Source organism: Acanthaster planci, linkage group LG08 (assembly GCF_054643075.1).
Source record: "Acanthaster planci isolate LZ-2023a linkage group LG08, COTS_SCS, whole genome shotgun sequence".
In the NCBI taxonomy this organism is placed as follows: domain Eukaryota; kingdom Metazoa; phylum Echinodermata; class Asteroidea; order Valvatida; family Acanthasteridae; genus Acanthaster; species Acanthaster planci.
This window is the reverse complement of record NC_141784.1, coordinates 15,048,809-15,064,353: the sequence shown is the minus strand read 5'-3', so window position 1 is coordinate 15,064,353 and position 15,545 is coordinate 15,048,809. Positions and strand designations below refer to the sequence as shown.

At 42.2% G+C, this 15,545-nt stretch overlaps 1 protein-coding gene across 7 annotated transcripts in view; it reads right to left on the bottom strand.

Annotated features, from left to right (window-relative positions):
• The window catches only part of LOC110988721 (uncharacterized), a 69,868-nt gene that overhangs the window by 39,865 nt on the left and 14,458 nt on the right, over positions 1-15,545 (bottom strand). For 2 of the 7 annotated variants that reach the window (XM_087140296.1, XM_087140295.1), the window contains exon 2: positions 42-13,675. The exons of 4 other annotated variants lie outside the window; for them this stretch is intronic. In XM_087140296.1, the coding sequence (XP_086996422.1) occupies positions 46-645 (600 nt within the window). In that variant the 5' untranslated portion in view covers positions 646-13,675 and the 3' untranslated portion in view covers positions 42-45. Of the gene's footprint in view, positions 1-41; positions 13,676-15,545 lie in introns of those variants that run through there. One more of the 7 variants, XM_087140297.1, reaches the window with a different exon arrangement.

The following is a 15,545-nucleotide window of genomic DNA, read 5'->3' as shown; positions in this document are numbered from 1 at the left end:
GGCTCTCAAGCCCAGCCTCCTCTAGTTTAAGGGCGGTTGTTTCTTCTATGGGCAACCTACCCGAAAGTGTTCCAAGCTACCGCAAATCCAGCATCCCGGTTTCCAGTCCTTAGCATTAGTCTTCTTCTGCTGGTCCAGGGTGGTCAATACGACCCGCAGCATTTCCGCAATGTCCACTGTCTCCGCGTGGTTTCGACTGTCCTGCCGTTCGCCTACTGGGGTTTTAACTGTCCGCGAGTGCCCTATCTTCTCAGCCTTCAGCCATGCCTCAGCCTCGGCCACTGTCTCCACAGCATCATCCAGGGTTTTAGGCTTTCCCTGAGACAAGGCCTGCTTCAGGTCGTAGTCATCCAAGGAATTCTTGAACTGTTCTATGGCGAACTCATCTTGAAATGCCAGTCCACTGTCCGGGTATGCTCGCCTGACGAGCTTTCTGATCACCTGCCCCAGCTCTGCTACAGTCTCACCAGGCCGTCTTCGTCTGGTTGACAGTTCTGCCTGGTGTCGCACTCGCTGGCGTTCCAAACCAAAACGACGATCCAGTACCTTCATCAGTTCTGCGTAGTTTGACTGCAGTTCCTTACTAAGAGAGCAGGCTACTTCCAACGCCTGTCCTTTCAGGGACACGAGCAGGTAGTCCGCCATCTCTGTTTCATCCCATTGGTTTATTCTTGCCACCCGCTCAAAGTGCACCCGATATTCTTTTAGGCCGGAAGAGCCATCGAACTCACGGGCCTTAATCCTCGGTGCAGCTGCAGCGGCGGCCCTGCTCGCGGTGCGCTGGTCCGCGATGGCAGCAGGAGTACCGCTTTCAGCGGTTTCCGCTTGCCCCGCGACCGCCGGGTCCGTCGAGCCATGCTCGCCGCTACAGGATCTAGGCGCAGAGATTTGTGGGACTTACCAGCATTCTTTTTGACACTAGCAGGCTCCCTGTACTGTCCCCCGAGCTGTTCGTTCAGGTCCGTTGGCAATTTTCTCTGCCCAAATTGCCACGGTGTACTTTGACCTTGTAGAATGGCTGACTCTGTTTCCACCAACGATCTCTCAATTTCATCCAAGGCCATCTGTATATCCGAAAATGATCTGTAGCTCGCCATGTCTCTGATCTTTGTGTCCTTAAATCGTCACCACTGCCACCATTTGTAGCGTAGACCTTCGTGGGTTTTTCTTTTCAGAACACAACACACTGATTTCCTTTATTCAACCGTCCTTCTTCACAACTTTTCCCAGACTACTGTATCTACAGTCCATTCGCTATCAGCACAATTATATTTCACTCGATTTTGGCAGTGGCCCAATTGATTTTCCTGGGCGCGCCAATCCTTATTGTTTTGCACCCGGCCGCAACCGCAAAATAGGTGTCCAATTACAGGCGTGTTTCCAGAGCCACAGCGCAACCCCAAAACACAATAGGATTCACAGAGTTCGTGATTCACAATCAATAGGGGGCTCCGGCGGTGCATGCTCCGGCGGAGTCCTCAGGCACCGGAGGTGTTTGTTACAGTATGTAAGGTATGCACTAATTCTCACACAAAGCCATGGCTGTGGACAGCTCCCAGTATGAAGGGGTTAAGGTACCACGGTTAAGCACAGCAAGCTGCTCAGGATAAGGTTGCTCTTATCTACGTTGATGCAAAATGAGACAAGTGGCATACCTTTGAACTTTTTCAAGTTGATCAACGTGTCCAACTGTATACACAGGCCAAGCAGGAGAACAATAATCAAGAATGGGCATAACAATTGCTTTTTACAAGGCAAGCAAGGTGCTAGTATTGCAATCACCCATAACATGACGCATGAAGCCGAGGGTCTTATAGGCCTTAGTAGTGACATACTGCACATGCTCATCCCAGCATAAGTTATGCTGTATGTTGTGAGTTCTTACAAAAGAGGGGTTGTTGCAATATAAAAATACAACATCTCTTGTTCCTGCAGGGACCAGATACACTTATGAGGTTTATGATGTAGAGACATACAATTCTTCCCTTAAGTTTATGTCTTCTCTACAAGTGTAAGTAAATGTGTATTAATGCTCACACGTATTTTCTTCAAATGTCCATAGAATATATGCACGGTTTTTCTGACTTCAGCCACTTTTCAAGCCTGAACCTTCATTAAATTTGCCTTAGGTAAAGACCTTTGCATAGATAACTCAAGCAGAATGATGTTTTTATACGACATCACGACACATCCAAAAAGCTGAATTCTCTGCCCTCCATATTGGAATTAAAACTTGGCACACACCAAAACCAAGATGCATTGTATGTGGCAATTGGGGTGAAACGTGATGCATATATCACAATTTTTTTCACATAATTGCAGAAAAGCCTTTCTCTTTGTCAAAATTGTTTTCTTTCTGCATATTCTCCATGAAAACCCATGAACACTGACTACATTTGGACATTTGACTTACAGTTAAGCAAACTCACATCCAATGAAACTTTACCGAGGTGGAATCCCTGTAAACACCTCATTTGTGAAAGCTGACATCATATTGGGAGGCGAGAATATACACCATAGACAGGCAGGTTCAGGAAGATATGCCAGAGTATGAGGTGAAACCCGAATATGGGCATGGGTGGATAAGGGTTCGTCATCGAAATCTACTTCTCCCATGTGACCACCTTCCTACACCAGGAATGCCACCCAAAACAACTCAAACCCGAATCCTGAGGAGAGCAGCTCTGACAAGTTCTTTCTTTAGTCATCGCCACTTCATCTGCAGGAACACCTATCTCCAGAAGGAGACAGTGTCCCTGATGCACTTTCAACTGGGGAGTTGAAAGTACTACAGCTACTACCACTCCTCTAGCAGAGCCTCCATGTGATCCAGCAATAGAAGCACCAGTTGACCCCGAGCCATGACCAGCCACAGAGTGCAGACGTACAACCTGAGCCCCAGATAGAAGCTACTCCACCAGAAGGATGTGATGTCCCGGCTGCAGAGACGGTAGCAAACTACCTGAGCCAAAAACACCTGCCACAGAATAACCTCACCTACGACCACCTAGATGTTCCCAATTGGCAACAGGTTGCACCAGTGACGATATCCAGGTCAGACCCTACTGCCATGTTAACAGCACAGATGAACCCGCCTGCTGTTCCCTTCCACTACCAGCAAAGTCCCCATGACCAAACACCACAGCTTGGTTCTCCTCACCGACGGCTGCTTGTCCATGGCATTGTGGCCTATTCACATCCTCTCCCGATGTATCTTGCACTGTTGACCACACGCAGCCTGCCAGCTCAGTATCATCCCCTGTGGTACATGATAGAATGGCAAACAGGAATGCCACCACTCTACTGCCATGAGCTTGGAGCACACTGAACTGAACTGAACTTAACTGAACTTAACTGAAACTGTAATTTGAAATATTTGGCGTTGGGAACCAGACCAAATATTACTGAATGCAATATCCAGTAGTAAGTTGCATGACGACAACAGTTTAATGATTTAGCTACATGTAGATCAGATTTGGGGAACTGAGAAAGGCTATCACCTCAAACAACCCTGTTATCACACTATGCCCGTTATCATGAGATGTTATCAGAGAGATTCTCCAAAGTCTGCAATTTACACTCCATGTACGAATCAGGAATGGAACTCAGACTTTGACGAAAAACAAGGAAATTACAAGACTTTACATAGTGTTTTTCAATTTTCAATGCCAAAAGAGTGAAGTGAAAAATGAGGAAATCAGCTGATCTAAGGAAAAGCCTGACTAGTAGCTGCCTAGTATATTTAATTTTTGTTAGATTCAGCTTCTCGGGTAGTTTGAAATGTTGGGACATTTAATTTTTATGAGGGTATACCGTATGTAGGGCCCCTCCAAGAGAAGATAGGGATGGTCACTGTCTTCCCACTGGCTGAGGCTCAGGGGAATGGTTTTTGTTGGGCAGCGTTGCAATAACAAATTGACTGCCACGCATTATTTTAAAGGGGCATTCCCCTTTGCCAAGCGTTGTACATATGCATACATATTTGACAGATACTTTTCATGTGTCTATTTGAACATGAGCATTCTACAGACATATGTCCTTCACACTGCCAGCAGCGTATTTGTTGAGTTCTAAGGAGATGACAAAGTATTTAATTTACATTACAACGGCCTTTCCTTTCCTATGAGTATGCTCATAGTGGAAGAATAAAGTACAATTCAACAGTCAAAAGCAACCGTATTTCCTGTTCTTTTTTAATCAGATTGAAAATGACAAAAGTAGCATCAAGGAACAACCTTTACATGTAAATCGTTCATGTGTTATGTCTCAAAGTGTTGAATTCAAACAACTATTTCAAAGATGGATTTGCGCTGGGGAGATGTAAATTAAATTTGGATTTTTGCTCTGCCCAACGTGTATTTTAAAAATACATAAAAATGGCAAAAATCCAAAAAAATATATGCATCTCCCCGGCGCAAATCCATCTTCGAAATAGTTGTTTGCAGTACCCACATTCTGCTGCCATTATCATATTATGATAACTAAAAATGACTCCGCATGTTCCTTCAGATGTACTTGACTGTTTTACTTTCAGACTCCTGACAGAAATTGGTGCATTCGTACAACATGTAAATTTATTACAATTGTGGCAATTTCAGACGATGAGCCTTGCTGCACGGTTCTGAAGTTTTTGTAGCCTGTTTTTCTTGCATTGACCAATACTGTGTATTAGAGATTTACAGTAATCAAGACGAGATGTAATGAAAGAACACAGTGCAGTATAGCAACGCCTGCAAAACTCAAGAGTCAACCAAGGTTGAATGTCGGGGCTAGATTCCCCACAAGACGGTCATTCTATGGGATCTATGCGTTCAGAAAAAAATATGAATTTTTGAAGATTTTTGGAAACGGAAAATATTTTTTTTTAAATTGCCCAAAATACACCCGGCAGCAAGTGGTTAAAGCATGGAGGACGGACACAGAAGGAGTTGAACTACCCGGGCTATAACATCTGGCCAATTACCGCTTTCTGGCATGTCCACACCAAGAGTGCAGTGAATGCTTGCTACACACCATCTGTTTCACAACCATAAGCCCCTTTTGTATTCCATGATCATTGCCACAATTTTTCGCTGGTAATCTGCATCCTTTAAACCTTGTGCACTGCAATATAGGAAGTTGAATATTCATGCATCAATGGTGCTTGGTATGATCTGAAAAAAATATCAAATTTAATGCTGGCTCAGTTGCTTGTATTAGGCTGTGTGCCATTAGTGTTTATGTGCATTCATTGCCCTTATCGAACGCTTTCTTCTGGAGTTATTTTAGGAATGAATTGCCAAGTTGTTGACCACTTCGGGCCGGGGCATTTTTCAACGTTGAGGATGCTGGGCCGGCATGACTATCATTTTTTCCGTTTTCAAAATCCTTCAACAATTCATCATTCCATTTAACAGTCGTTTATAGCCACACAGAGTAATCTTCAGGCACTACTCTATGTTGACAGGTGACCTTCATTGACGCCCGAATATTTCAGCCAGGCCTGCAGCCTTGTAAACAGAGCCCAGATTGTGCGGTGTTATACAACTGTCTTTTGTTCACGAACCTGGCTCAGTGCACTGCTGACCTCTTTTCAATAGGGGCCAGATTAGCGTGCAGCGGTGCTGTGTGGCTCATCGCTGCGGTGGTGGAGAGCTTTTGTCACCGGTGGTAATCCGCTTGCTCTAAATACCCCAAACCCTGGTATACGGTTTCAAATAACGCTGGATTATCACCACTTTTGAGAGTGAAAAATGCCGGTCATGCCCAGCAGTCTGGTCTTTTGTACAGAGTACGGTCTTTTGTTACAGGGCCCTGTTTCCTTTGTCCGAGTTCGGAGACCCCAGCCACACATATAAACCATACGGCTCCGATTTCGGAGTCCCCGGCTGGTAGTGGTTAATAAGATATTGTGTTTTATTTGAATCATTACAGCATTTATACAAAAAGGTATTTCATGAGATCTCTTCATCACTCCTTATGATGAAATAGCACTTTTGTTTTTTATGAATGTAACTGTCCAGTGGTGGTCAACATGATGTTGGCCAGTCTTAGCCAAATTCGTACAAAGACTTTGAAAACTGATGTTTTGGAGACAAAATAAAATTATGAACATTTCATGAATAATGGAACAGCGTATCAAAGTAAAAAGTTTATTCATGATGGCAAAAGTAGATCTAATGTCAGATATTTTTCGCTCTCTATTTCCTGGTCATGGCGATAAGTTGTAGTTAATTGCAAACAAAACACACAAAATATTAATAGGATATTACTCGTCCCACTTGCATGGCTAAGCTGCAGGCAGTAATCAGGCATTTTTGAAATGTTTACTATTGTTTGTCTGACCGGGCGGCAATGCTCATCGAACCGTGAAGTGTCAGAGTTCTATCTTCCTTCCTCTGTAGTTAACCTCTGAAGTGGGCAATTTAAATCAAGTAAAATTAATCTGTTGCATCAAATACACTTCCTGAATCCAAAAAGCTGATTTAAATCACAACAAGTCGACAGAATTGAACATACAAATCTTGCCAACCCAGATTTTATGTTACACATGTGCATTCATACTCTTAATACTAGGAACTGGAAGGCTCACAGAGGGGGGATTTGCTGTTTAAATGTGGAAAACCAGCAGCAAACATTTCCAATCAGTAAAAAAGATTTGAAAATTCAAACATTTTTGCCTTTTTGCCCCACAAATTTAAACATGTTGATAAAATCAGTGATTGGAAAAAAAAATAATCGTTTGATATAAATTGAGATCGGTGATTTGAATCAAGGTGATTTAAATCAGACAACCCTGATACACATACGACAAGAGAAAATACCACAAAAACAAGAACAGCACACATCAAACAAAAAACATATTGAATGCACATTTATTACAATACGTTACAGTTGACCAAATTAACACAGGAACATGGAGGCAAAACAGAAAGTCAAAAAAACTTGAAAATGGACACGTCCATTTAGAATCACGCTAAGGAAAAGAAGGACGAACATAGTGGTGCTGCCGCTATGCATCATGGGCCAAGAGGGCCCACTATGGTTGATCAACTTTTTAGCGAATAGAATCAGATGCAAACGAATTTGCATATATAATGGCTTTTTGGGTAAGTTGAGTGCGGTGGACTCTGCAGTATTTCAGATAATCATGATGTGCCACAGAGAACCTTGTAGTCGTAACCTCGGAACAGAACGGAAACGCCCTAAATTTGTTCACTTGTACATTTACAGTATGATTATTTGACAGAACATTTTGCTGCTTCCCCAAAGCAAAGCTTTAGTCGTTTAAATGTATGTTTTCAGAGAATTTTTTTTTTTTTTAAATTGCAGAGATATTTTCAATTACACAGCACAGAACTCTATTCATCTCAGTATTCTCATTTTGAAGGCCATTTTCAATGGTTTTATGTGTTAGTGGAGTAAATACAGCTGTGTAATTGTTGCATGTTATAAAAGTAGTTGTTTCATACAATCATTTCTGCAATGCATCGTCGTATTTAAAATTTACTTTAAAATTCTTACTAGTGCTCAGATTTGAAGAGATAACTCCTCCCCCACAGAAATGTGGGTGAGGTCTGCTATTGAATACCTATCCGAAACAGTCGCTACATATGCAAATTCCTTTGCGTCTGATTCAATTCACTAAAACTTCTGATCAACAAAAGTGCGCCCTCTAGTCCCGTGATGCATAGTGGAATGGCTGCCATGTTCGTCCTTTCCGGTATTAAACCTTCAGAGCCAAAAGTGGGAAAGGATGGGAAGGAGCGGACTGTTTGGGGTAGGTATTCAATAGCAGACCTCACCCACATTTCTGTGGGGGAGGAGTCTTCTGCTTTCAACCTACCCAAACAGTTGTTAAATATGCAGAGTAGCACCGAGCCCTTGGATTGGGTACGGTGAGGACGCACTACATAATGAGAGTGCCAGAGGGGTATGAAATTGTCCAAGCTTTATTGCAGACTTGCCAAATCATGGAGTTATGTCATTCCAGTGGGGGGCCACTTTGATGAGGAACCCCTCTACATCAATGTGGCCAATGTTAGGACTGCTCTGCCATGTGCAGAGTCCTTTTGCAGAACATCGGTGAGGTAGCATGTGGTGAAAGTAGATGGGGTCTTCCAGCATGCTGCCTTGCATATTTCCTCTAATGGTACACACCTGAAGTAGGCCCATGATGTGGAAACTGCTCAGATATCACGAGCCCTGATGAGGCATAGTGTTTTATTGTCCACAGAGTTCAGCCAATCTGGGTTGGAAAACTTGATGGCTGAAACTTCCCATCTAGCTATAGTGTCTTTGGTCGCAGCTCGGTGAGGTTTTATTGTGGTGATGAAAAGCTGCAAAGTTGAACCTCTGAGTTTTTTGGTTTTTGCTTAGTACCTTTTAAGAGTCCGCACTGTGCACTATAGTGCACTATTGTGCAATATGTGCACTATTGGTTTTTGCTAAGTACCATTTAAGAGTCTGCACTGTGCACTATGGCCTGCCGACGGGTCTGAGATCAGCAGGTGGAGGCAAATCTGAATAGCCAGCAATGCCTACCCCCAGGAGGTCAGGGGTAGTGCGGCTCAGTAGTTCTTCCTTTAAAGCTCCTCTGGGGTGGCTTAGTAGGCCGAGAGGAGGATGGAGGGCCGCAATTTGTCTGGTAACTGGGTGGACGAAAGGAACCATAACGTGACATGGGGGTCTAAAGGGTCAAGCCCGGCGATCATCGCGACGCGATTAGCGAGGTGGAGCCACCAGTGGAAGGTCACGGAAGCTAAGTTTACGTGTTGTGTCAATACCTTTAACTTCAGACTTCATCATCTTCATGAACTTCCCCGCGAAAAGGTCTTAGCCGTGAAGAGGAAGTTCCTGAAGTCTTGACTCCCTCATAGGGAATTCTCATGGCGTCTTAAGAGTTGGATCTGCGTGCAGAAGTGACCCAAACAGAGATCCAAACGAACTGCTCGAAGATAGAGTTGACATTCTCATCGAGTGCTCAATGTGGAACAGCTGCCAGGTCTGGAGTACCTGGAGAATCTTCGTCACACGCTCGGGCCAAATACTCACAAAGGAGTGCCATAAACCCGGTGCAGTGAAGGCAATGTCATGAGGCTTTGTCGAGTTTAGCAAGAGTAGACTCAACGAAACATTTGTCCTTGTCTTTAAATGGAGACTTTCCTGTAGGCTTGTGAGCATTAGAGGAAAGTTTATCTTTAGCCCACGTTGGAATCTCAGGGACAGAGAGGAAGTTATCAAAGTCCTCCCTAGCAAACTGGAAATAAGTCAAGGCCCTGGGCGGGTATGGACGCCATTGTTTGGCACTGGCGAGAACTTTAAACAACTCGACACATGAGTGGTCAAGTGGTAACTTGGAAAAATCAGCATTGATGCCTCCAATCTAGCGGGGTGGCGCTTGAATGAAGCATGTGAAGAGGCCTCAGCTGTAGATTGATCAGAAGGCAGGCCTAATATGTGGATCATATCCTGAAGAAGACGGAGCCGTGACTCAGGAGGGTTAAGGTTGGCTGCAGAGGAGATATCCTCATCTTCAGAGGACGTATCCCGCTCCATCCACAGTTGATCCAAGGAAGGAGGAACATTATCATGTCTTGTTGGGTGGCCAGAGGCCGGAGCAGGAGGTGAGTTGTATGGTCTGCACCGGAACCTGGATAAGTCGAAGGGGCGAAACCATCATATGAAGATCAGATCGCCGATGAATGCAGGTTCAGATGCAGATGCGGATCCGGATGTGGATGCGGACGTGGATGCGGATCCGGATCCTATTGCACCAGTAAAGGGTCCGTATCTGGGGCCGTCGCCTCGGGAGCAGAGTTGGCTCTAGACGGCTGGCTATAGAAGAGAGCTCTTCTAAGAGCACGTGGACCACTGGCATCATGTCAGCTGATGATGTGTCCTCCTTCTGTAAGGAGTTCGACTTCTTACGCTTAGACCCTGTAGAAGGAGACGAAGAATGTTTGTGTTTCTTGCATTCGGGAGAACTGGTTGTAAAGCCAGCAGTTCCATGGAGCATCAGCGTCTTTGTCACGGCCAGGTGCCCTGGTTGAAAGGGTGTCTGAAGACAATGGTGTAGCTAGCATTGGCTGCACTATCGTTGACTGCGATGCTCCGGTGTTACGTTGGGGAACTGAGCATACAGATATCGCACGCACTGCAGCTCAGGCCCAGGTGCACTACGGTTGATCAGAAGTTTTAGCGAATTGAATCAGACGCAAAGGAATTTGCACATTTAGCAACTGTTTGGGGTAGGTTGAAAGCACAAGACATATCAAGTTTAAATTTGATACGAAAATAACAATTTCCCTAGTGATTATTTTGGAGCAAAATAAATGTCACTTTTGGGTTGTGTTTCTTTGAGGACAAACTTGTATTACAGTATTAAACAATTATACTTGAGAGCCGTGGCCTTTGCCTTAGCCATGTGGTTCACAGCCTTGTTCTTGAGGATCAAAGCCTTTGCTTCAACACTGGTGTACACCTACATATCAGTTATCTGACTGGTTAGGGAAGCAATCTGCACACAAGGCATTTTACAGTGTAACTGCAGAAGTTTTTCAGCACTGGTCCTGATAAGGGCACCCTTTTAAATTTTATGGTTCTCATTTCCAAACAACCCTTTTTTGTCGCTTGACCTTAGAAAAAGCCTTTTTTTCCTACTGACCCTGCTATTGAGGATCTTGCCTGTTAACTAAAAGTAAGATGTGATGACCTGTATAAAAATGGTGCTGAATATGTACGTGAGTAACCCAAGGCTTGCTTCCAAATAACAGGAACCATAAACCAACTTTTAGATCAACTCCTTTTAGAATAGAAGTGATAACTCCAGTCAAAATTCATGTGTATTATCCTTCACTGTGCTTTATTGAAGGGGTGAAAACAAATCAAGAAAATCAAGAGGGGTAAAATTCACTGATACAGAACAATCAATTCAAGTACTATGACCATTATTACAATGTCGGCACATTTGAGAGATTAAAGAATACAGATAAACCCAGATAAACTCCCACTTGGAAAACAAGACAAACGAGTACGTCAGGGACAAAGTCAAGAGCCTGGTGGGCCCCCAGGAACTACTCCTTGCCACTGTGAAGCAAGGGAAACTTCTCTCATACAGTCACATCACACTAAATGACAGCCTCTGCAAAACCATCATGCAAGGCACCGTTGAGGGCAACGGAAGAGCTGGTCAGACACCATCAAGGAACGGACCAATATATATGCCTCTACAGGATACCTTGACCCAGGCTGCTGACAGACCAGTGTGGAGAAAAACTTTAGTATCTTCTGCCCTCAAGTCCCCAAACTACGTAAGAGTCATGGGAGGGAGGTAGGGAGGGAGGGAGGGATGAATGAATGAATGAATACCTTTCAACCATCGAAAACAATCTTTAAGTTTGGATCCATCAAAAATGTAAAATGAGTACAATATGTTGCGAATTATACATTGTGACCATTCCAGAATTTCGACAAAAAATGTATGACTTTCAAGAATGCGGAAAATGCTGTCACAAGTAGTGCTTGAAAATTCCATGCACGATGTTCATTTTGCCGCTTATTTTGGAGATATCTCCATTGAAAATTAAAGTTAACAACTCTGAGCATTAGATTTTCATCATGAATCATAGTTTATGTCTAAGATGTCATTTTTTTGTTAATGTCATTCAGTATGACAGATTTTCTTTTGAGAAACCTTAGTGCAAAGAGGAAAATCCTAGAGCGTCGCCATTGCATGGAGGGGCTCATGAACATCAATTGAAAAAGAGAGCACACTATCTGGGTTGATGTCAAAGGTCAAACAGCCCACGCTGCAGCAAAACCTTTCCCCAACATCATTATGAGATGCTGATGGAAGCCGAAAAATTGACACGATCAGTATCTTGGACTGCAGTTGTGATTGGTCCAGCCATAAAAGAATGATGGTTTGGGGTAGCTTTTTCACACTTTTTCTAAAGCTTGTGTTGTACATCGATTTTGATTTTACTTGCTGTTTTTTTGCAGTCAAGTTTTTTGACAGAAACGAATGACGTTTGCAACTTCCAACTTCAGGGCCCAATTATTTGTGAGAGGTATTTTTTAATTTCACGATTATAGTTTTAAAATGTGTAAACATTATCAACTCTAACCACATATGAATCTGTGTAAAATAACCACAGGGATTATCACACCTTGGTAACTTTTATTGGCGAGGATTTCAACAGGTTGTTCCCATCCTTCAAAAATGCTGATGTTTGATACTTTAATTAATCAACTCCGATTAAGTTGAAAAATGGGCATGGTCATCATTGTTTCAGGTGTCAGCCATGACTTCCCTCATTTCATCAGACATTGGAAATTAATTCACAGCTGATCACTTCAGGTAAAATGAACACCCCAAGTTGCAGATTATCTAATGGTACAAATTTTCAGGAACCTGCCATATCCTACTTAATGTGACACAAATGATTCTATTGTTGTTCTTATGAAATCAAATTTTGTGTGAAAAATGTAAATAATAAAAATAATTAAAATATACTTGTTAGGACACAGTAAATTGAGACTGAGATAAATTTACTTATGCTTAACCCTAACACTCCTCAATCCTTCACCTGTTGGAGGACTGAGGACTGATAGGGTTAAGGGCTTTGTTCTTCATATGATGGAGGCCTCAACAGCTGTCTTTATTTTAATACCGGTATTTAAACTATTCATATAACCTTTTGTTACACATTTCATTCTCTTGTTTTATTTAAAAATTGTTATGACACTACATTTGCAACCAGTTTCGGTAGTTTCATTCAAGTAGGCCTATTGCTTTGTGTACTGATAAAACATTTCTTTGTACTCAGCTCGAAACAAAGGCATTCACGGTACTCATTATAAAAACAAGTGACAAGTATACATAGTGGAATTTTTTTTTAGGAATTTCATTTTTTTTCTGACTGACCGACCCTCCCTTAAGTAAAAAAGATATGAGAATGATACAATACAAATAGGGTGCTCTAATCAGGATCTGTGAAATTATTTAAGCTCTACAGAAATTTCTGCAACCACCGACAGCCTGCTGACCGACCACAATCACATTGTAACACACAGGAATGTCACTCTCTTGGGCATTTTAAAATGATTTGTCTTAATTTCATAATTCTTCTACTCAGCTGTGGTAGTTTTACCCAAAATATAAATGAATAAAATAAAAAGTCAAGTGGAAACATGGCTTATAATTACCAAGCAAAAACTGTTAAATAAAACTGAAACAATGAAAGTTTTAATGAAGAATTCTTTATGTTCATTCTCCCTTTTTGAACATGCATGTACAGTCCATTTCATGATTTAGGTTACATATTAAGCAGCTCAAAATACTTGATTGTCGAGCCGCTCGATGCTGACTGAGTCCATACTCAATGTGTGCTCGAATCTCACTCAATGTGTGCTCCAATCCCGCTTGATCTCTGCTCGATCACTGCCTGGTCCCTGCTTGATCCAAGCTTGATCTCTGCTTGATGCGCTGTCACTGGTTGCTTGAAAAATCCACTTGATTCATGCTTGATGCGGACTTCAGACAGGAGTCTGTATGCTGCCCCCGCCGTGGCCAGCCGGCCAGCCATGTGTACAAGTTACGAAGCGCAGCGCTAAAGGCGAGAGGACAAGGTAGTCATGTTTCTGTTGATTCCATTTACATTGTCTTTACTCACATGTTGGAAATGAAAGAAACCTGTCCAGAATGACCGAATAGACTTGTAAATTTACCATACATGTACATGTAAGTACCATTTACACCTCACAAATTGCGTGGTGCATCTGTTCGTTTTTGTCTTTTGCAGTTTTACCGTCCATGGTTGAATCTGTAACAGATGCCAAGATGCCTGAGTGAATGATTTGAACTTCAAGGATGCTTCTGATGATTGCAAGGAAAGGATTCAAGCCTAGTAGATAGCATGAAATACTCCGTGATAAGTGACATTTTTATCAGGCAGAAAATTTTTTATTGTTTGTAAAGTTATGGATAATTAATGTTTGACAAAAAATAGTAAACATTTATATGTAAAATTCCCAACACATATGCTGCCTAGTTATTTTGCATGCATTGGCCTTCCTCAAGTGAGACCTTAAACTGAAAAAACGACAGTGTTTCAAAAGACAATTTGTCAGCAGCATTAACCTAGAACCCTCTGAATTTCAATTCATGTAACAAAACTCAGATAAAGTGTCTCTAATTTTCTTTATGAAAATTTTTATGGCTATGGTTTTAGAATGCAACTGAAATTTGAATGGGAAGTTCAAATTGAGTACTTCAATTCATAAAGCCTCCAAATAAACAAAATATTTCCTTATCACAAAACAGGCAAAACATACATGAATATACCTATTCTATAACGCACAGGTACATTAAGTCCCTCTTAAACTACATGTGAACTTGACCTTCTGAACCCAAAATAGGCAAACGAAATTGGCCAAAACTTCCCCAGCAAAAAATATTAGCTTGTTAGTGACAACATTGTACAATTACATCAACTCTTTGACAAGAAGTCTCAAAAAAAAAAAATCTCTGAAGTGCATGTCACATTGGGCCATGCATGCACTGTGTGTTAATTTTAAATTGCGGCTTTTTTATTCTCGCCCATTACAACTTAAATTTTTTATCCCACCAAAAGACTTCCCAAAACAGCTCAGTGTTTGTCCCCCAACAAACAACGTTGTCTCGTCTTTGTTTTCTCAATTGCATGTTTACTTTCCATACTTCATGTTTTTCCTAGACAAGTCTGCAAGTCAAGTCATTTTTTAAAAAGTTTTGTGTAAGAGGCATTACCGCGCTGTAAGATGCTTAGACAAAACCTTTTGAAAGCAGTCTAGGCAACAATTGGCGCATGCATATTTATCTTGGCAAAAAGATGTTTCATTTCAGAAACTGTGATTTAGAAGTAAGACATTCTGTGGATACAATGACCTTGTGTCACGCTGACTTTCTCATCATATGCAGATATAGTATATGTACATGTATGTCTGCAACTAACTCTGCACAGTATTTTACTCATCGTGTAAGACAAAATAATTTCAGACGGTAACAAACATGAATCATTCAATGATATTTTTTGTCCATGTGCATGTAGCCAAGGTGCTACATGAATGACCTGCAGATATAATATTGTAACGAAATGGCTGTAACAAGTTTAGGTTTTAGTGAAAAGATGACATCATTCTTATCTTTGTATAGGCGCAGAGAATGTGCGACACCATTGTATTGGTACCAGTGTACATTAGCATTAATATGTAAAAGTACAGGTTTAAGGCAGCACGGGACTGGTGCAAGTTCATGTTTGGTCTCATTTTCGCATGCCGCGCACACTGTTGGCAGTTTCACAGAAGTCTCGAGCGAGTGGACAGCGCTGTGTGTGACCGCTCGTTTTGTGTGTGCTACCGCTGAGAGTCTACTAGCAATTCGAGTACTGGTTCTGCAATCTAAGCAATTAGTAAGTAACCGTAAGGTATCCGCAGTAGTTGACTCATTGTGTACTGCTCTCAGTGTCGGTCAGAAAGGACCGTGGGTATAACAATACTGTGTGGGTAGAGTTGTGGGCAGAGTT